Raw genomic sequence first — 23,412 nt, 5'->3', positions numbered from 1 at the left:
AAGACACATACAGAACCTGTAAACAGTCAATTTCAAAGTTAAAAAAGTACCGGAAAATGAAAATGAATTTGTATTAAAAATATCATGAAAAAAGATGGTTAGTCTTCACCAGAAAGTTGAGAAAGTGCAAGTGGTGTTATGTGAAAGTGAAATGTGATCAGATATTGTGCAGTGTGTGTGTGTGTGTGTGTGTGTGTGTGTGTGTGTGTGTGTGTGTGTGAGAGAGAGTGTCTATGTTCTGTACAAATAATATGTATTACCTTGAGAAAGGCCCCTGACCTGTTTGTAAGATGGCTGACATGGCAGCTATAAATAAACAGGTAACCTAGGTAACCCGTATTGCCCATTGTGTCGTGCTGGACAGAAAGCAAGTGCAAAAACACCAGAAATGTCATATCCCAACAATTCACAGAAAGCGGCTGATGGTCATGGCATGAATCCACTCCAGAATCAGCCGCCATCTTAGAATGACACCCTCTTTGTTCCTGCCCCTCAGCCCCATAGATAATAACTGGCTGAGGATCTTGGCATCTGGCCTGGATCTGGATAATATGTGCCTAATCTGTGCCAGATCAGCTCAGTCATTTACCATCTAGGTTGCCACCCCCCAATTACAGTGCGGTACACTCATCTTGGTAACAAACCTTAAATATGTGCATGTGTGGGTCATAGACACCTAGACCTGAAACAATGCCACATAGTCAGTTATCACATGGATCGACACCATTAAGATAGTATTCCTTCATCACTACAGTCCAGATAATAGTTATGGTATAAAAGACAGGCACTCCTTCACAAAACCATATGTTATCCTTACTCTGAAGTTAGTTTGCAAATGTATACACACACACATGTAGACATACACGTTTAAACACACACACATCCCTACCAGGTATCAGAGTCCTCTGGAGAGGCACAACAGTGAATCCCTGTATGGGGTATTGAAGCGGCGAATTGGCAGGAGCCACAAGAAGCAGGTCAAGACTGGATGATGCTCTGCATGTCAGATATAAAGGAGATGGATATCAAAAGAGGGGCATCTTAATAAGAGAAAGTAACTAAATAAGCCCAAGGGTTAAAAGGGAAGACAAAGAAATAAATATGTTATCTAAATGAAAAAAATAAAATAAGTAAATACAAATACATTAAATCAATATCTGCTGTTTGTGCATTAATCCTGCATCCTACCTGGCCTTATGCTTTCTGTACTCTTCCTGTCGTCTCCTGACAGTAGCGCTGTCATCCTTGAAGAATTCCTTTAGTAAGCTCCCATTGCACGAGCAGTGTGTGGGGGGACGTCTGGAGATTTTTGTGGCACTAGGACATTGACATGAAGAAATATAAAGTCTGGTACGTTAAAAATAACACTGGATTCTGCAGAGTAGTCCTCAAATATTGACTGGCCTAAAACGCATCTTTTATGAATCTTCATTTTCTAACCATATTTATTCTGATCATGCTAACAATTTCCTGCTTCGCTGGGGAATATGTAGCTACTTGGAAACATCACCATCACCATCACATCCAACCAAACAAACCTGTGATATTATTTGTAAAGTTCTTTTTAAGTAAAGAAATCTCAGTGGCAAACGTTCTTTCACTCTGAAATGTATGGTTTTTGGTCAGAGGCCCTTGCGCATCTTTTCACGTCTTGCGTGCGTTGGCCCCTTTTTCTAGATTGCGCCATTTTACGGAAGCCTATTGTTCTGGCGGTGAATTGCTTGCGCTTACGCGTTGCGTCTGAAACTGAGCATATAGCGGCCTTAACCCTCGGAAGTCATCTGAACCGATTGGGTTCCAGGCCGCATCCTCAAGGGGTGTGGCGACCAGCTAGCGGAGGTATTCACCTCCATATCCATCTTTTCTAAGGACATAGGCTCAGGAGCGAATTTTTTGTATTCACCTTTCCACCTTTTCAACGGTGGCGGGACAAAAAGTCGGCCACGATGTTCTGCTTACCAGCCCTGTAATGCACTGTGAAGTGGTAGGGCTGCAGTGCCAAAAATTGCGTAACGTGTGTAGCTCCCTCAGTTAAGATTAACAGTTATATATCGATACATTTCATTCGTAGCCAATTCAGTGGCAGTAATAGTTAGCACATACTGAGTGCCTAGTTTTCCAATCATCATTGTTTCAATACGTATGTGAGGCATTGTGTTCGTACCTGATAAAAGTAAGTGTGTTTCATGATGTTATAGTGTTTGTAGTGGGCTTTACATTGCTATTAGCAGCGATTTGCGATTAGCATAATAAATAGCATAATAGTAGCCATTAGCATGTTCTCTTATAGGTTATCTTATATTAACTTATGTAATAAGGATGAGTTCATACTGTTCATACTGTAAATATAATACGAATGAGATCTATGTTGCTTAGTGTAATGTCCACTATGATATGTGTCTTAATAATATTGGTTATGTGTAATTGTTATAGTGTAACAATCATTCATGTTGATGTAATCCAGTGCAGTGCTGATTGGTCCCTATTCCCATTGCAGACCACACCCATATGTACCATCTCATGCAGTGTCATGTAGTGAAAGCAGAAATATACAGTCCTTTAACCTCAGTAACAAATATTCTACTCAAAACCTGTTTTCTTCTCATTGTGGAGTGCAATTTAAACCGCGCTTCCCAACTGCGCCCCCCCTAAAAAACAGCCGCCACTGCACGTCAGCATATGCTAATAGTTTTCAGGGGTGTCTTACTTGGTCGCTGTTACACGCTCCTCATGCGTTAGTTACACGCTAGTCATGCGTTAGTTACACGCTAGTCATGCGTTAAGGCGGCTGCTTGCTTCAGCGTTGGGGTTCATTGTTGCGCAAAATTTACTCAGTGCAGTTCATGCTCCCAAAGGTTGCGCGTGTTGTCATGAGCCTGCCATTTGCTTGGCAGATAGAAAGCTGTTTCCCTAACAGAAAGTCTGAAGCTTGAAGTTCTTTTCAAACCTTTGCTTGGGTAGCACTGTTAAACTGAGCAGACATGCAGACTACATTTTAGTAATCTCATCACGTAACATTCGTTTTCTAAACACAATCACATAGTATTGCATGTTTTACTGTGGTAGAAAATACGTTAGCTTAATGCTAACGTATATGGGGAATCCTATAGAGACCGCGCTAGGTATTAGCATCAATTAATTCACGTTAATGTTTTTGTATGAGCCTGAGATTTGCTCTGCAGATAGATAACAGGTTCCCTAACAGAAAGTCTGAAGCTTGAAGTTCTTTTCAAACCTTTACTTGGGAAAAAAACTGAGTAGACATGCAGAATATTTTAGTAACCTCATCTCGTAACATTCGTTGATAGAATGCAGGCTGCGAGACTCGCGTAAGACCTTACGTAAAAAATGACGCAAGTCTAGAAAAAGGGGGCGACGCACGCAAGACGTGAAAAGTCGCGCAAGGGGCTTGCGCGGCCTCTTGCGCTTACGCTTACGTCCCCGAGCATAAATCAGCCTTTAGTCACGCATCAGTTGTGTCCACCTAACCAGAACGTCATGGTGTGACCAGAACGTCATGGTGTGACGGGGCCTTAAGCTCAGGAGCCTGGGTCTTAAAACCTCCCTGTGCAACTGGATCCTGGACTTCCTGACAAGCAGACCCCAGGTGGTAAGTGGGCAACCACACCTCCTCCTCACTGACCCTGAGTATCAGGGCCCCTCAGGGCTATGTACTCAGTCCCCTCCTGTATTCCCTCTACACGCAGGACTGTGTGGCAACACACAGTTCCAACATCATCCTGAAGTTTGCGGATAACACTACCATCCTGGGTCTCATCTCTAACAACGATGAGGCCGCTTATTGAGATGAGGAAAGGGGCTTGGTAACATGGTGCCAAGATAACAACCCGTCTTTCAACGTCTTAAAGAGGGGGGGGTTTATCAAGGATTACCTTACCTGGTCCAGGCAAGCGGACTCGGCGGTCAAAACTGCCCAAAAGGGCCTATACTTCCTGAGGAGACTCAAAGTCTGCAAAAAAAAAAACTTTTACAGGTGCACCATTGAGAGCATCCTCTCAGGCTGTATAACTGCCTGGTATGGTAGCTGCTCCACTGCTGATTGCAAGGCCCTGCAGAGGGTGGTGAAGACAACGGAGCGTATCATTGGCTTCCATCTCCCTTCCGTGCAAGGCTCCTACAACACAAGATGCCTGAGAAAAGCACGGAACATCATACAGCCACCCAGGCTATGGAATACTCACACTGCTGCTGTCTGGTAGACATTACCAGAACATCCGAACGCGGACTACCAGACTTGCAAACAGCTTTTTCCCCCAGGCAGTAAGGCTTCTGAACCAAACACTGACCCACTGAACACTCGTCATCACCATGTACATTCTGCTCTCCCACTCATGCAGCTACAATTACTACTCACTTACTACATATGGATGCATATTCTTTAATGTAATATTCCTCACTCCTTCATCCTGTAAACTGCTGCTGCTGCTTGTTGTTACTTGTTATATGTTATAAGTTTTTTTTTAAATCTTGTATGCCGTCTACTGTGTAGATGTTGCCTGCCAGGTCATAAGAACTTCACTGCTCTGAAGCTATTTGGTGCATGTGACAATAAACACTTTGACTTTACTGTGACCTTTAACAGGCGCCTGGAGGACACTCAAACCATCAGAATCTCGATTTTCTGGTCTGACAAAATCAAAATGTCACTCACCCATCCAACCTGATGGACCTGAAGGATAAGAGGAATAGGAAGAAATGTCCAAGCTCGTAGCTTCTTTACCAATACGCTGTGAAGCTGTAATCGCTGCTAAAGGTGCAGCAACCAAGTATTATGCTTGGGTGTGTACAGATATATACTGAAACTGTTTTCACTTTGAAATTATTGCCTATTGTGTATAGATTTTTGAGGCAACTCAATCTATTGTATAAGTCTGCGAAAGGTGAAGGGGAAAGGGGTATGCACTAGTGCTGTCAGTTTAACGCGTTGTTGATGCATTCCTGCTCCTTATTGAAACAGTTTTTTTTTTTTTTTAGATTAACGTTCTTTTTGGCTTCGCAAACTGTGTAGTAGGCTAACGTTACGGTTTGAGTGAATGGTGAGCACGATACGGCGAAATGGATGATGAAAAGCTTCTGATTAGAAAGTTTACCTTTAAAAGTTGTGTTGTGCAAAAGAAGCGAGCGTCACTGTGGTCTGAAAATGTCAACAGGCAGCTGGCTGAAAGCACAGAAGTAGTAGGCTTACCTTTTATTGGTAAACTAGCTGTTACGGTTCATTGTCTTTGAAATAAGAGGCCTGACTTCTATGTTCACAGCAAACTTGAAAAAAAAGAAAATATTAAGCCATGGTTTTACTGCACTATAGGCTGTGTCCTTGTTTATCTGAAATGTGCACTTTATAATTTTATTTTGTACCGCCCTGTTTTGCAATGTTGTTTTTCATTAAAATAAAACATTGCATAAAGCAAGCCAATCCACTTTTCTATGATAAGAGCATTAAAATTCTTTTTAAAAAAATTGAAGGGACATTTAGAATAGATAAAAATGTGCGATTAATCGCGTTTCATTTTGAGTTAACTATGACATAAATGTGATTAGTCGTGATTAAATATTTTAATCGTTTGACAGCACTTGTTTGCACTTTACCGGCTTGACTGTATGTTCAGTTCTTAAGCCTGAATTAGACTGATCCGTACAACACGATTTTGGGCACATAGGAACGCCTTCAGGTAGCTGGAACGCTTTCTCAGGTAGCTGAAACGCCCTCTCCGTGCTCTCCAGAGCCCTCGGGCAGCTCTCCATGTCCCCGCAAAAAATTCTGTCGGTCCGTTCATGGCGACGGATACTACTTGGCCGTGATTGGCCTACTACATGCACTCGCTCACACAAATAAGCCCCATTAAAAGTACAACCGCGCACGAGAGGGAGAGAGGGAGATAAGCATATTTAAATTAAATTATTCACATTGCAAGAACGGAATGAAATAGCCTACACATTACACATGATAGGCATCTGCAATGCCCAAATAAAACTCACATTGTGTTTTCCTTTCATTTCACAACGTATGTATTGTATAGTTCACGATAGCAGTTGCCCCTTCGTAAACATTAGGCTACACATCGTATCGTCTCGTCACATGATCAAATAGAGATTTGACATTGATTTGACAACAACACAAAAATTACCCAGAAATCATCACTGAAAATCTGAATATGACGAAAATACCGGAGAAAATAAGAACGCTTTCATTTAATTGAATCGTTTTTTAATAGTTTCTATAGTGTAAGATAAGCATATCATTTTGTTGTCGATTGCTACTGTTTCTCTGACAAAAAATACCCACCATGATAGAGATAAGTTTGCCCTTTCAGGTGTATATATAACATTAGACTAAGTTCATTGAATATGTGTCTGCTGACACCTGCTGCATTTGAACAGTGACAGCATACCTAAGCGATAGTTATGGTGGAGAGGCAAGGCCAACTAATGATTTCCATCGTCATGAATTAGCATATATTCGGCAGGTAAACCGCTGTTGTGACAGTGAATTGTTTTCAGCACCCACGGCCGTCGGAGCACCATAACGGGACACAAATGCTAACTAGTACGTACTATCCGGCCGCCCACCCACCGCCCGACTATCCGACGGGACCGTTTGAGTACCCTAATGGCACCTCAAAGGAAAACCTGCAGCTATCCAGAGCACTTACATCCCCACTCAACTACATTCTCACCTGCCCCTAAACAATGCAACAACCATCCCCACTCGCCTACATTCTCACCTGCCCCTAAACAATGCAGCAACCATCCCCCAAAACATTAAGGAACATTCAGAAGCAGCTATTTGGAGAAACAAACAAGTCCCAGAAAAAAGCCCATCGCATGCATTTTTTTAAACTGCAGTTGTATATATTGTAACCAGAAATAATTTAAGTCTAACATTTTTAGAACTGAGTTATAATGAATCACCATAGACATAGTATGTCTATTAGTGTGTGGCAGTGCTGCCTAAGAGAAAGACTGCATCTCCCAGATCTCCTGCGTCGGAACCGCCCCTCTCAGCTGTGAAGCGCACCTGACGTGAACCTTTTAATATTGCACCTGCGGGGGTCACCGGCATTCGCCTTGCTGAGGGAATTGTTTGGGTGTTCATGTTGCTGCTCGCGTTCACCCTGTGATTGTTAGCTTTCGCAAGCAGCTTGTTTGTTTCCTTCAAGGAGTTTTCTTGTGCTGTCACGTCGACCTGGGCCCTGTTCAGCGTACAACTGAAGCTAAGATAATTAATTTAGCTCGCGACATGAGATAATCTAGCTCGCTAAATGAGAACAGGCCAAGCCGGTCTGGCGACTGGCGCTAATTTAGTTTAACCTCAAGTTAAATTGTCCCACGCTAAACTCTTCAGCTAAATTGTGCGTTCACATCCTGCTTCCTGCTTCCGTTTCAATAGTCTAAACTCAAAGAAAAAGACTAATTTTTTTCTTCGCTAAGGCAGGATATGACAATGAACGCGTTATGAAGAATTCAAGACCATAATCATGTCAAAATTCAACACTGCCGCGGCTGCGACAGCAATATAAGAAACTGTCTATAGGCTGTCTAAGAGGTGATATCTTTTCTGATGTTGAATATGTAACTTTGGTGCAGCGGTTAGAGCTCATGGATTGCATGCAACAGATGGCTGGTTCGACCCCCTTCGCCTCCGTACTAATTGTAGTTTGACATCTCCTTGTAAATCGCTTTGAATAAAAGGGTCTGCGAAATGACTAAACGTAAATGTATTAATAAGAAATTCAATAAATTGAAGCAATGAAAATATATTGTTTGTATTTCTCTCTTATCATGCATCCACCTTGGCTACAAAAATTGATATGCTGTGAAGTAGAAAAAGGTAGACTTTATTCAGTACTGCAGAAAAAATTGACATGTTTGCAAAACTATACGTTTGCAATGATGTAAGTTGCATTTGTTGATGACGTATGGTTAATAACATCGTGATTATAGAAGGGACATAAAATTAAGATCTTAAACAACTTTCGCCAATATCTCCGTAAGGGAGATGGGTTACTGTCAATATAACACTGTCATAATTATGAGTGCTTTGTTCTCCACATCGCCGACATTACAAAAACGTAGGCTACCACTCACAAAAAAGGGAAAATGGATCTTGGCGGATCGCAAAGAACTCAGTCCCTACGCTAATCAAACTATCTAATATGACTCCTTTTAGTCCTTGGTCAATGGGATCCCTCCTTTTGCCAGGGGTGTGGCAAGTTTAGCCAGCTAAACTTAGTATAGCCTGGCCTGGAGCAGGTTAGTACTAAGTGATATGTTACTATGGTAATTTATCAGAAGTTGCTTGCCGAACCCGATAAAGGGGCGTTTTCTTTTTTTTGCCTGGAATTTAGCTCGCTAAACCGCTAAGCGAGCGTCGCCGAACAGTACCCTGGTATGTGGTTTCATTTTCAACAATACCGCTGGTTATTTATGTTAGGGAAGCGTTTATTGCGCAATATCAACAGCAGTGCGGGGAGGGAATTGTAGATGGGTTAAGGGATGATAAAGACGTTGATTTGGTTGTTTTGCCATTTTGATCACAGCGCAACTGCAGGTGCAACTGTCCAGCCTTTATCTTCCACTGCCACACTGGACTGGGGAACCTTTTTCTGGTATGAATCTTTTAAATTCTCATGTTGGCTAAAGATGCAGCCAGCTTGTATGTACAGTGTATATTTATCAGGTGTGTGGTTATTTATATGGCGTGTGTTATACTGTATTATACTGCATTGCAATGTACTATGTATATGTACTATTGTGAAAATATATATATTGTGCTGGTTTGTTTTAGGCCTGGCTTCAGTCCGTTCTGGTGCAGCGCAGTCAATCACTGTTTTCCCCGACCATAGAAAAACAACTGAATCTGTCACAGCGTACCCTAGTTTGTTATGTGCCAACTGTGTATCCCCTGATATCGTAAGGCCAGCTTTTCCTCTCCCATTCTCTCTGTGACTCTCTTAGCGTATTGCCCTGGCCCTTCCTGAACCCCTCTCTCTTTTTATGCTCAGCTTCAGAGTGCCCAGTGTGGGGTGTATCACCAGTAGGCCTATGTGCTAAGACATCTTACTTCTTTCATTAGTGTGCCCTATAGTGGGTTGTATCACCACAGCGTGCTAAGACAATTTGCCCGTTCTTTTAGTGTGCCTTCGCGGGGTTTATCACCATCGCATGCTAAGGCATCTCACTTGTTTGTCCGTTAGGTGGCTGACCCCTCTTCCCAGCCCCTTCCCCTTTGGCCAGTCCCAGTATTACATCTCCAGCCACAGAGCCCTGATAGTGGACTTATCCTTTTTTTGTTTGTTTGTTTGGTTTATTGATTTCCTGTGCGTTTCATTGTACGGGGTGCCTGTGTGTGACTTTGTGCGTGTTTGTTTTAACCTGCTGCCTAGAGCTGAGAAAATAGTATTTATTAATGAACCTATTCTTATATTTTGGTACATCAGCCTCTGTCTAGTCTTTCAATTGACTCATTTGGGGGGGAATCCGTTTATGGAAATCCACAAGTAGTGGAAGGGTAAACCTCATACTGGTTAGTATATAAGTGTTTTTCTCCTTATGTGAACAACTGAGAAGTGTATTGTCCCCATGTAATGGACAAGGTGCACATGCTGTTTTGACTACCAACCTCATCTCTGTTGAAACACAGACATAACAAGCTCAACATCTTATTAAATGTATTCCAGAGTAACTAAGTATCTACATGTTCTAGACATTGTTACAATCACAAAAAAAATATTGAAAGCATTTTACTTGAATCTTGATATATCCAGTCCAATCAAACAAAGAGATGAGCCTCAAGGAATGTTTGCAGGTTGTGTGACTTCATGGACAGATGGCCATGACTATATACACCATTGACATTGTGGTATTTAAAAAAAACTAAAACATTTACAGATTTCCTTTTAAGATAGCTAAAAGTGATTGTTCGGCATTTCTTTGGTAAACAAATAAGCTATGACTGGAGAGTGTTGGACCTATTCCAGTTTCAGTTTGTGAAAATGTTAATGTGCGCTACGCTTGGTTCATGTGTTGAATAGATTTGGTAGGTTCATAATACTAAATGTGCCCCTCTAGTAGCCTACGATTTATGTAATGTAGGAATAGTTTAAATGAGTAAGAAGTAATGTAAGATCATTCATTTCAGAGGTGAGTCACCCGCACACACAATACGATGTCAAAAAGGGGGTTTTACCTAGAAAATGGGCGTGGTATAAGTGCCAGGGACATCTTTTGATTGTTTGAGGTCAGATTAGGAGGTCATGGTTAATTGGCTGGCTGGGTCATCTTAAAAATAAGCAATACCATGTACCAAGTACTGAACATTACACCCTTAAAAATTAACGATATTAATAGGCATCAACAGCCATGAGCATGTAATGTTTAGTACTGATAGAATCAGGACTCCTATTATGAAATTATCTGAGAACAGGAAACCAGTTGAATGTCGTGGTACCATGACAGTTAAAGAATAAAGAAAAGCAATGTTAATATAACTGACTTTCGGAAACGGGAGACGTTGGAGTGGAAGGTTCTGAGGCTCGCGCACAGCCACAGTAGTCTGTGCGTGTGTGAGAGAGATCGGAACCCTTCCTCTGTTTGAATTTGAATAGTTGATTGTTGACTGTCGCAGATTTTTTTTTTTTAATACTTGGAACGTTGGATGGCGAGCAACCCCAGATGACCTGACACAGAGGATCTGGACTGCTGGACATATGTGAACCTCACAAGGTTAAAGGCATATTATGGTAAACGGTTGTTGATATTTGAGCTCAACACCCAATCAAATCACACCCCTCTGGTGATGCGACGTGTCGATTGGCTGAAATTGTTTATGGCTTGCCCGAGTCACTGTTGCTCATTTACAGGGCCAGGCCTGTGTAAGAACACCAGAGTGTTTGAGTGCGCACACAAAAGGGACAGCTAGATGAAAGAGAAGCAATTGACTGAATTAAATAAAAATGTATTTGATAAGAATCATTTAACCAATCTCACCTAGACAGCGCAGAAGGAAGAGTCTGACAGTCCTTAATCCCAACCAGGTGTTTGTGAAGGGAAAGTGCGAACAGCACAAGGCAGAGGGACATGCCAGAGATGAGCAGAATCCTCACCCATGTATTTCTGAAATGACTCATATCCGATCTGAGAAATAACCCGTCAGGCTGCTTTCCCCCTGTCTTTTCCTAAGGCACCTGGTTAATGAGTCAGAGAAGAGATTTTGTTGACAAAAGTAGAGACCTACACACACACACATACACACAAAAACAACACATTTTAATTTGTCTTTGTATGATTTATAAAGCTTTAAAGCATTAATACAGGAAAGAAGCAAAAAACTATTTACATCAATTATTATACGGCTCTTCAGAACGTTCCAAAAAGTACCGTTGATTTGAATGGGCCATCCCAACGTTCTACCCTACATTTAATTCCTGATAACAGACCGCTGCAAAAAGATAATGGCCGCTGTCCTTGGCAACGGGTTTTGTGCTTCTCATTCACCTCTTTCATATCATTCCGCAAGAAGTCCGGTAATTTTAACGTTACAGACTCATGGTAATTTGAAGTCAGCAAGTAATGGGTTGCTACGCAACACCTGAAACTTCAAAGTTCTATTTGCTTGAAGAACTATTTATTTCTAAACGGGACTCATGAAACGGCAACTAAATCATTAAAAAGAGGCATGTTGGAGGAATGTCTTCTATCTTTTTTGGCAAGTTACCGTATAATAAGCGGGATAATTTATTGTCCGTCGGTCATTTTTCGCTGCGTGTCGGGTTGTTGTTCGCCCCGTCGGGATTTATTTTTGGATAATGATCTCCGGACAATACATTATCCCTTAACAGGGGCGCCTGCAGATAAAAATTGTGAGGTACGCGCAGATCCACCAAAATAAAGGCACGCCCGTGTAACAGAGTTAAAAATGTACTTTATGGTTTTATATGATTTTTGCCCAAATTAAACTGTGAATGGGAGCCACCTTTGGACATATGGTGTACTGCATCTGTTGCGTGTAGTCCAGTGCTGCTTCCCTTCCCGATCAGAGAAGTCTATGATTCAGGGCCTCGTTTCCCGAACGCGCACTTAGCCTAAAAAGCACTTGAAATCGCTCGTAAGAGGATTCCTACGTTGCAGACGGGTTTCCCAACGCCACACTTAGCTTAAGTGTATCTTTCACTGAGAGGAATTCTACGTGTGGTCAGGACCAGTAGTAACTTCACACTTAGCGATGTAATCCACCAGGGGCGTCGTTCGACCGTCGTTCGGAAGAAAGGGGAATTAAAAAAAAAAAACATGGCTACTTGAAGCGAGGAATATTTTACATGAATAAAGCTATCTACAGAACTTTTTATATGTTTATAATGACTCGGTTTGATCGGAAATGTGCTACGCGACCAATGCAGAGTATTTAGGTCTTGACTGAAGCTTTCAAACAGTAGTTTGATGGCACATTTAGCGCTTATGCCACCACTCCATTGGCTTATATGGTAGCTTCTAGCTAGATGGTTGTATATTATGTAGAAGAAATCCAAACGATGTTTCTGTGTATAGCACATCATGAGAATGTCATTGTTTCACCTGCCTATTCCCATCAAAATGGAAATAAAGAATATTGAGTATTTGAAAATAAAGATTAGGCTATACAAAACTAGTGCATTGCCCGTAGGAATTATGCATTCTGTAGTGTTAGCAGACGTAGGGCTGTTGGGTAGTGTAATGGCAAGACATATTTGCACTCCACATAGGTACAGGTTACACTGAAGTATTATTGTGATGCATGTTTCCTTTTCATTAAGAAATGTGTTAATGGTAGCCTTTTTGGAGAGTTACCAACAAATAAAGTTTGAGATTATGTAGTGGATGCAGTTGAATATACTGTAGATGTCACGATGCTGTCTAAACTATAAACTAAATGTCATAAAGAAAGACATTATTTAAAATGAAGTTATGGTTGAAATAGGATCACTTCTTTATTGTAAGGGTAAGTGTAGGGCAAGAATGGTCATGCAGTTGGACTCAAATGTAGGTTAATTTTATTGAATGTATGTAGCCTACTGTACTGTATGACTTTGATGATGCTAGCTTTGACAGCCCACTCTCAGACAGATCGTAATAAATGTCCTTACAATGGGAACACAGTTTAAATAGGCTTCTCTGCTGGAGATGGCGTTACTATCCCCGCCCCGAATTTAGTGCACATTGCACGTTCGATGCACGCATAGGCTAGCTAATTTCACAGCAATTAACGTAAACAGGTTAACCTGACGTAAACAGCTCCTAAGAGCTACTTAAGAACTCGTGCACGTTGCGCTCGTGCACCTGACTTTAAGTTGATGGTTGGGAAACGCACGTAAATACAAAGTGCTACTTAGTGTACGATGTCGCGAAAATCCACGTAGGCCGTTAAGATACATCGTTATCGGGAAACGAGGCCCTGATCGGGTAGGTTGACTGTACAAAGCACTGTACCGAGTATGTTCCCGACAAGCCGTAAACTCCGCTAGCCACCGTTGTACTGTTGCATTGTAATGTACTGTTCAATAGAGCATGCATGGATTTAGTTGTTTAGTTTAAAATGCATTGAAAGTTTTATTACGTATTAAGTATGAAGTAATATTATTATTATTATTATTATTATTACGACAGCGAATGTTAGCGAGTTATCCCGTCGTTCCATGTGCTCAGCCATTCTGTCTGATGCCTTGCTGGCTAGCAAGCTGATAGTGTACAATGGATTATTGACGTAGATGTTTATATGTTACGCTATGCATTCTTTTATTATGCTTGTGCAGATGATGCAGATTTACACCGTAGCCTGAAGGCAATATTTGTGTGTTATTTTCTAAAGGTATGTGGCCCCATATTGTAAATAGGTTTAATGAAGTGCTCTAACTCTGTGCACTTAGGCATAAGTTATATGTTCTGTAACTGAAGTAACGATCAGAGAAGTCTATGATTCTGATCGGATGATGCAGATTTACACCGTAGCCTGAAGGCAATATTCGTGTGTTATTTTCTAAAGGAAAATAAATGAAAGATCAACAGTTTTGCCTCCGTCTCCCCGTTATTTGACCACTGTTACACCCGTTCACACACACACGCGCAAATAATGGGTTACAGCCAAAACGCATTGCCCTTCTTATTACAGTGCATGAAATGCCCTGTATTGTTATTCCTAGGCTTCTTCTTCTTCTTCTTCTTCTTCTTCTTCTTCTTCTTCTTCTTCTTATTCTTGTTACCTTTTTCTGCGATTAATTCAGCCCAAACCACTTAACGTAGAAACTTCATTCAAACTTTGTCGCGTAGGTCTTGTAAACGACACTTATGCTATGTATTTTTCACTTTTCTAAACTTTATACTTTTTAAGATATTAAAGAAAAACGAATATAAATTTCTCCCATTGACTTACATTGGGCCATTATGACATCATAATAGGGTCTTTAAACTGGCTTGCACCTGTGCTTTACTCTGCCGTGCTAAGGCAAAAGACCGTAACTTCAAGTTTGGTCAAAAATGAGTTTTTGACGTATTTGTAAAATATCAGCAGTAATTACACAAATGTACTGATATTAAATGTACTACTAACATGCCATTATCAAATTAAAGCCAGTGACATCAGTATTTTGGTTGAATTCACGATGTATAGGCTACCGACAGTTAGCATACCAAGCTAGGTAGCATTACCATTAGAATTGCATGGCAGATATGCTAAGCTATCGGGCTATTCCCCCACCCAGTGCCTGTGGCTAGACCGAAAAAGGTGCATCTAAATCGGGTAACTTCGCTTGGCGAGCGGGGGCATGTGGAGGGGGAAAATGGGCCTCATTCTCTATCGTTCTCTCTCTCTCTCTCTCTCTCTCTCTCACACACACACACACACACACACACACACACACACACACACACACACACCCAATGGACTGACATAGATGTTTTATGTGTTTCATGTGACAATTCAAGTTCATTGTTTTATGTGCTTAATGTGATAATTCAATGGTGTGTGTGTGTGTGTGTGTGTGTGTGTGTGTGATAATCATTGTATTGGTAATTGTGATAAATGAAATAGTATTACTACTGATTAATTAATAGGGTCATTATTCCATTGTTATCATACCACTGAGCTTTAACATAGAAGTTACTGCCTTCTGCCTTAGTATGCTTCACTGACACCTGTGCCAAATCCAAAGAACCTCTTCTCTCTCTGTCCCTCTCAATTTAACTGTAACTAGGAACATTAAGACACCATCCATTCTCTATTTTTTTTCTCTCCATCTCTCCATCTTTCTCTCTGTCAACTTTCTCTCACACTCAATCTCTCTTCTTCACTCCATTTTTATCTCCTTTTTTCAATATTTTCACTCTCTCTTTATCTCTTCATCCAGAGCCACTCTTGTTCACTCTTCTTTCCTTCTTCCACTCTTCTTTCCTTTCTTATTTTCTTCTTCCATTTTTCTTTCCTTCTTCCACTCTTCTTGCCTTTCTTTTTTCCTTCATCCACTCTTCTTTCCTTCTTCCACTTTTCTTTCCTTTCTTCACTCTTCTTTCCTTCTTACACTCTTCTTTCCTTTCTTCTTTCCTTCTTTCACTCTTCTTTCTTTCCTTATTTCCTTCTTCCACTCTTCTTTCCTTCCTTCACTCTTCTTTCCTTTCTTCTTTCATTATTTCACTCTTCTTTCTTTTCTTCTTTCCTTCTTCCACTCTTCTTTCCTTTCTTCACTCTTCTTTCTTTTCTTCTTTCCTTCTTTCACTCTTCTTTCCTTTCTTCTTTCCCTCTTCCACTCTTCTCTCCTTTCTTCACTCTTCTTTCCTTTTGTCTTTCCTTCTTCCACTCTTCTTGCCTTTCTTTTTTCCTTCATCCACTCTTCTTTCCTTCTTCCACTTTTCTTTCCTTTCATCACTCTTCTTTCCTTCTTACACTCTTCTTTCCTTTCTTCTTTCCTTCTTTCACTCTTCTTTCTTTTCTTCTTCCTTTCTTAACCTTTGCATTTCATGCACTGGTATTTCCTTCAGGAAATGCATTTTCTAGTTATTATTACAGTGCATGAAATGCCCTGTATTGTTATTCCTAGGCTTCTTCTTCTTCTTCTTCTTCTTCTTCTTCTTCTTCTTCTTATTCTTGTTACCTTTTTCTGCGATTAATTCAGCCCGAACCACTTAACGTAGAAACTTCATTCAAACTTTGTCGCGTAGGTCTTGTAAACGACACTTATGCTATGTATTTTTCACTTTTCTAAACTTTATACTTTTTAAGATATTAAAGAAAAACTAATATAAATTTCTCCCACTGACTTACATTGGGCCATTATGACATCATAATAGGGTCTTTAAACTGGCTTGCACCTGTGCTTTACTCTGCCGTGCTAAGGCAAAAGACCGTAACTTCAAGTTTGGTCAAAAATGAGTTTTTGACGTATTTGTAAAATATCAGCAGTAATTAAACAAATGTACTGATATTAAATGTACTACTAACATGCCATTATCAATTAAAGCCAGTGACATCAGTATTTTGGTTGATTTCACGATGTATAGGCTACCGACAGTTAGCATACCAAGCTAGGTAGCATTACCATTAGAATTGCATGGCAGATATGCTAAGCTATCGGGCTATTCCCCCACCCAGTGCCTGTGGCTAGTCCGAAAAAGGTGCATCTAAATCGGGTAACTTCGCTTGGCGAGCGGGGGCATGTGGAGGGGGAAAATGGGCCTCATTCTCTATCGTTCTCTCTCTCTCTCTCTCTCTCTCTCTCTCTCTCTCTCTCACACACACACACACACACACACACACACACACACACACACACACACACACACCCCAATGGACTGACATAGATGTTTTATGTGTTTCATGTGACAATTCAAGTTCATTGTTTTATGTGCTTAATGTGATAATTCAATGGTGTGTGTGTGTGTGTGTGTGTGTGTGTGTGTGTGTGTGTGTGATAATCATTGTATTGGTAATTGTGATAAATGAAATAGTATTACTACTGATTAATTAATAGGGTCATTATTCCATTGTTATCATACCACTGAGCTTTAACATAGAAGTTACTGCCTTCTGCCTTAGTATGCTTCACTGACACCTGTGCCAAATCCAAAGAACCTCTTCTCTCTCTGTCCCTCTCAATTTAACTGTAACTAGGAACATTAAGACACCATCCATTCTCTATTTTTTTTCTCTCTATCTCTCCATCTTTCTCTCTGTCAACTTTCTCTCACACTCAATCTCTCTTCTTCACTCCATTTTTATCTCCTTTTTTCAATATTTTCACTCTCTCTTTATCTCTTCATCCAGAGCCACTCTTGTTCACTCTTCTTTCCTTCTTCCACTCTTCTTTCCTTTCTTATTTTCTTCTTCCATTTTTCTTTCCTTCTTCCACTCTTCTTGCCTTTCTTTTTTCCTTCATCCACTCTTCTTTCCTTCTTCCACTTTTCTTTCCTTTCTTCACTCTTCTTTCCTTCTTACACTCTTCTTTCCTTTCTTCTTTCCTTCTTCCACTCTTCTTTCTTTCCTTATTTCCTTCTTCCACTCTTCTTTCCTTCCTTCACTCTTCTTTCCTTTCTTCTTTCATTATTTCACTCTTCTTTCTTTTCTTCTTTCCTTCTTCCACTCTTCTTTCCTTTCTTCACTCTTCTTTCTTTTCTTCTTTCCTTTCTTCTTTCCCTCTTCCACTCTTCTCTCCTTTCTTCACTCTTCTTTCCTTTTGTCTTTCCTTCTTCCACTCTTCTTGCCTTTCTTTTTTCCTTCATCCACTCTTCTTTCCTTCTTCCACTTTTCTTTCCTTTCTTCACTCTTCTTTCCTTCTTACACTCTTCTTTCCTTTCTTCTTTCCTTCTTTCACTCTTCTTTCTTTTCTTCTTCCTTTCTTAACCTTTGCATTTCATGCACTGGTATTTCCTTCAGGAAATGCATTTTCTAGTTATTATTACAGTGCATGAAATGCCCTGTATTGTTATTCCTAGGCTTCTTCTTCTTCTTCTTCTTCTTATTCTTGTTACCTTTTTCTGCGATTAATTCAGCCCGAACCGCTTAACGTAGAAACTTCATTCAAACTTTGTCGCGTAGGTCTTGTAAAGGACACTTATGCTATGTATTTTTCACTTTTCTAAACTTTATACTTTTTAAGTTATTAAAGAAAAACGAATCTAAATTTTCCCATTGACTTACATTGGGCCATTATGACATCATAATAGGGTAATTAAACTGGCTTGCACCTGTGCTTCACTGACACCTGCGGCAAGCCTCCAAGGGTCCTCTTCTCTCTGTACCTCTCCATGCAACTGTATAACTAGGAATATTAATAGACACCTTCCATACTGTACTTTGTTTCTCTCTCTCCTTCTTTCTCTCTATCACTCTCACTCTACTTTCTCTCACACTCCATCTCTCTGTTTCACTCTTTTTTTCTCCTTCTTTCAATATTTTCACTCTCTCTTTACTGTCTTTATCCAGAGCCACTCTTGTTCACTCTTCTTTCCTTACTTTGTTTCTTCCTCTCTTCTTTCCTTTCTTCTTTCCTTCTTTCTACTCTTCTTTACTTTCTTCTTTCCTTCTTCCACTCTTCTTTCCTTTCTTCTTCCCTTCTTCCACTCTTCTTACCTTTTTCTTTTCTTCTTTCCTTCTTCCACTCTTCTTTCCTTTCTTCTTCCCTTCTTCCACTCTTCTTACCTTTTTCTTTTCTTCTTTCCTTCTTTCACTCTTCTTTCTTTTCTTCTTATCTTCTTTGGCTCTTCTTCCCTTCTTCCACTCTTCTTCTCTTTCTTCACTCTTCTTTCCTTTCTTCTTTCCTTCTTCCACTCTAATTTCCTTTCTTCACTCTTCTTTCCTTTCTTCTTCCATTCTTCTTTCTTTCTTCCACTCTTCTTTCCTTTCTTCACTCTTCTTTCCTTTCTTCTTTCCTTCTTCCACTCTTCTTTCCTTCTTTTACTGTTCTTTCCTTTCTTCCTTCCTTCTTTCACTTTTCTTTTCTTTTATTCGTTCTTTCTTAACTTTTGCATTTCATGCACTGGTATTTCCTTCAGGAAATGCATTTTCTAGTTTAAGTTGATTCTCCTTCTGCCAGTGGCATCAAATTGTTTTAGTACTTCTTCGCTGTCTATTTCTAAATCTGTGTGAATATTCATGAGAGCAAGTGTAACAGGTTAGAAAGGCAGTTAGAATAATTGCACAAGATACCCGTGTTTTAGTTTCTTTATTATTACTTTCATTTTGATATCAAGTGCACACTATTGGGGTCTCTGGTAGCCCCCCCCCCCTGTTTTGTTGTTCTCTCCCCCCTTCCTCTTTCCTGTTTTACATATGCTGGAATGAGGTAGGTGGTGGAGTCAGAATGGGATAGTGAAATCTGATAAATATTATCTTTAAAATTAGCCATCTATGTCATTATATATCATTTTAGCACTGGTTATCATTATTTGTATTGTATATCTTAACAATTTGTTGGCAGTGACCTTTTAACGTATTGTTTTTATGGTTTTCCTTTTTGCAACATGTGGGGGCTAGCTTGCAGAATAAGAAGATAGCAAGCTGACCAAGTTATGCTCTACTGGTGTGCTTTACAGGTGTGATACCGTTTTGATTTGTCTTTCTTTATGTATATATTACATGTCTGACTGTATTTTCCCTGTTTTATATATGCTGGAATGAGCTTGCAGTATAAGAAGATAGCAAGCTGACCAAGTTATGCTCTATTGGTGTGCTTTACAGGAGAATAAATACCCATCTAACAACAGTTGTCCCTCAATTAAATAAACTGCACAACGCAGAGGTTTAAACCGGTTACACAAGTCCGGTCAGTCTTTTGTCATCCATTGTACTTCGTAAATGTGTTAAGATGCCTCAGGGCTGAGTCTGCGCCTTTAAACCGCCGCCCGTCGCATCTTTCCAGCATTTCTTAGGTGCGCTTAAAAGAAATGAAAAGAAGAAATATTCTCAACGTTTCAGTGCACCGCTCAGTGTGAGAGGGATAGAGAGAAAAAAAGTAGAGTATGGAAGGTGTCTTTTACTATTTCTCTGTAAAACTGTTTTGAGGGTACCATAGCACTGTCGGAAACCATATTGTGGCTTCAATATATCACATATTATTCTCAGAGATATTACCATAACAAATGTTCTAGTCCCCTAGGTGCAGTCACCTTCCTTAAGCCTGTAAAAGAGAGCTAGTATCTCTCCCGAAGCCCTGAAGTGCGTTCGGTGGAAGAAGACGAAGAGGCCTCTGAAGGAAGGGTGGCCTTTGGGCGGGGAAACATAGCTAGGGAAAATATTTAACAGGGTAGGGCGGAATCTATGAGGCAACACTATGGTTTCGACCGAGCTAAATACCAGGCAGAAGGGTTTTATTACTTTTAATATGATCTTAATATTTTAAGCCTATCAGAACATCAGGTTCTGATTCGATGTTGACCATTATTTTATTGCTCCTGCTGCTTGCTTTTATTGATTTTATGTAAAGCACTTTGAATTGCAAATCTTGTACGAAATGTGCTATATAAATAAAGTCTTACTTACTTACTTTACTTACTTAATATTCCTAGTTGTACAGTTGAATGGAGAGGGACAGAGAGAAGAGGAGCCTTGGAACCTTGGTGCAGGTGTCAGTGAAGCACAGGTGCAAGCCAGTTTAAAGACCCTATTATGATGTCATAATGGCCCAATGTAAGTCAATGGGAGAAATGTATGTTCGTTTTTCTTTAATATCTTAAAAAGTATAAAGTTTAGAAAAGTGAAATATATAGCATAAGTGTCGTTTTCAAGACCTACGCGATAAAGTTTGAATGAAGTTTCTACGTTAAGCGGTTCGGGCTGAATTAATCACAGAAAAAGGTAACAAGAATAACTAGAAAATGCATTTCCTGAAGGAAATACCAGTGCATGAAATGCAAAGTTTAAGAAAGGAAGAAGAAAAGAAAGAAGATTGAAAGAAGGAAAGAAGAAAGGAAAGAAGAGTGGAAGAAGGAAAGACAAAAGGAAAGAAGAGTGAAGAAAGGAGAGAAGAGTGGAAGAAGGAAAGAAGAAAGGAAAGAAGAGTGAAAGAAGGAAAGAAGAAAAGAAAGAAGAGTGAAGAAAGGAAAGAAGAGTGGAAGAAGGAAAGAAGAAAAGAAAGAAGAGTGAAATAATGAAAGAAGAAAGGAAAGAAGAGTGAAGGAAGGAAAGAATAGTGGAAGAAGGAAATAAGAAAAGAAAGAAGAGTGAAAGAAGGAAAGAATAAAGGAAAGAAGAGTGTAAGAAGGAAAGAAGAGTGAAGAAAGGAAAGAAAAGTGGAAGAAGGAAAGAAGAGTGGATGAAGGAAAAAAGAAAGGCAAGAAGAGTGGAAGAAGGAAAGAAAAATGGAAGAAGAAAATAAGAAAGGAAAGAAGAGTGGAAGAAGGAAAGAAGAGTGAACAAGAGTGGCTCTGGATGAAGAGATAAAGAGAGAGTGAAAATATTGAAAAAAGGAGATAAAAATGGAGTGAAGAAGAGAGATTGAGTGTGAGAGAAAGTTGACTGAGAGAGAAAGATGGAGAGATGGAGAAAAAAAAAATAGAGAATGGATGGTGTCTTAATGTTCCTAGTTACAGTTAAATTGAGAGGGACAGAGAGAGAAGAGGGTCCTTTGATTTGGCACAGGTGTCAGTAAAGCACAGGTGCAAGCCAGTTTAAAGACCCTATTATGATGTCATAATGGCCCAATGTAAGTCAATGGGAGAAATTTATATTCGTTTTTCTTTAATATCTTAAAAAGTATAAAGTTTAGAAAAGTGAAAAATACATAGCATAAGTGTCCTTTACAAGACCTACGCGACAAAGTTTGAATGAAGTTTCTACATTAAGCGGTTCGGGCTGAATTAATCGCAGAAAAAGGTAACAAGAATAAGAAGAAGAAGAAGCCTAGGAATAACAATACAGGGCATTTCATGCACTGTAACTAGAAAATGCATTTCCTGAAGGAAATACCAGTGCATGAAATGCAAAAGTTAAGAAAGAACGAATAAAAGAGAAGAAAAGTAAAAGAAGGAAGGAAGAAAGGAAAGAAGAGTGGAAGAAGGAAAGAAGAGTGGAAGAAGGAAAGAAGAAAGAAAAGAAGAGTGAAGAAAGGAAAGAAGAGTGGAAGAAAGAAAGAAGAGTGGAAGAAGAAAGGAAAGAAGAGTGAAGAAAGGAAATTAGAGTGGAAGAAGGAAAGAAGAGTGGAAGAAGGAAAGAAAAGTGGAAGAAGGAAAGAAGAGTGAAGAAAGAAGAAGAGTGGAAGAAGAGCTGAAGAAGGAAAGAAGAGTGAAAGAAGGAAAGAAGAAAAGAAAAAGGTAAGAAGAGTGGAAGAAGGGAAGAAGAAAGGAAAGAAGAGTGGAAGGTGGGAAAGAAGAAAGTAAAGAAGAGTACACGCAACCGTTTGCATCAATCTTTTTTGAGTTATGACAACTTCTAATGAAATTAAGTTCAACCAAAGATCTAAATTGAGTTGGAGGAATTAGCTTTTCCTCTACAACCAAGGGAATTTTTAAGTACCACTAACTTAATAATTGTTAGCATAAACAAAAGTTTTTAAGTTGATAACTCAAAAAAATTAAGTTGTTCCAACAAGTTTTTCCACATTATTTAAAAGGAGTTTTTAAGCGTTATGTACTTAATTACCATAATCAGGAACACAAGTTTTTAAGTTGGCAACTGTTTAAAAAATTAAGCTGCTCCAATTAGATTTTTTTTCAGTATTTTGTTTTTCGCTTTTTCATGTTTTTGTTCATGTAGCTTTTAAGAAATTATTTAATTCAAGAACAAAATTGTTAGGCAATTAACTTTTTCTATATTAAATTGCAGTTGAGTACTTGAACACTCAATATATAAATCTTGAAAAAACAACAACACAAATGTAAATTGCCCAACAAATTATAAATACATACATTTGCAATATTGCCTTAAGTAAAGTAGTAAGCATACTCAGTTATGCCATCACAGCAAAGTTATAGGCCTTTATGTATTTAAAACCACAGTGCCAAACGTGTAAAATGTGTGTTGTTAACTCCAGTTTAAAAATTATTTTGTAAAACATTTGTTAACATTTAGCAAACTTTTACAACTCTCATTAGTGAAGGACCCACTTGCAGACATTACAGCTCAAGTTTCAAAGATTTTAATCAAACTCATAGGCAACGATGCAAAGGGAAAAGGCAGTCTCGTGGTCAACAGGCAGGCATAGGTCAAAAATCCAAGAATCAAAACAGAGTTCATGGCAGAAGTATCCAAAAAAGGAATCCAACAGGCTCAGGTCAAGGAACAGGCAAACGTCAAAAACATATACAGCCAGGATGAACATGAACACATAACATGAATACAAAAACAAGACTCAAACAGCACAGTTACTAACAGAAAAAGGTGCAATTTTCAAATAATGCTAAAATACATAGTCAACGATGCAAATGGAAAAGACATGG

At 39.6% G+C, this 23,412-nt stretch overlaps 1 protein-coding gene across 1 annotated transcript in view; it reads right to left on the bottom strand.

The window, feature by feature from the left end:
* Positions 1-23,412, bottom strand: part of LOC308363431 (beta-1,4 N-acetylgalactosaminyltransferase 2-like) — a gene marked incomplete at both ends in the record, with an annotated part of 52,823 nt that overhangs the window by 16,065 nt on the left and 13,346 nt on the right. Inside the window, 4 exons of the mRNA XM_080836241.1 lie at positions 645-682; positions 890-996; positions 1,189-1,317; positions 11,008-11,195. Of these exons, the coding sequence (XP_080692367.1) occupies positions 645-682; positions 890-996; positions 1,189-1,317; positions 11,008-11,195 (462 nt within the window). The remainder of the gene's footprint in view (positions 1-644; positions 683-889; positions 997-1,188; positions 1,318-11,007; positions 11,196-23,412) is intronic.

The sequence above is a fragment of the Sprattus sprattus genome (genome assembly GCF_963457725.1).
Source record: "Sprattus sprattus genome assembly, chromosome: 4".
Taxonomy (NCBI): domain Eukaryota; kingdom Metazoa; phylum Chordata; class Actinopteri; order Clupeiformes; family Clupeidae; genus Sprattus; species Sprattus sprattus.
Note: the sequence above shows the minus strand (reverse complement) of the source record. Positions and strands in the feature narration are given on the sequence as shown.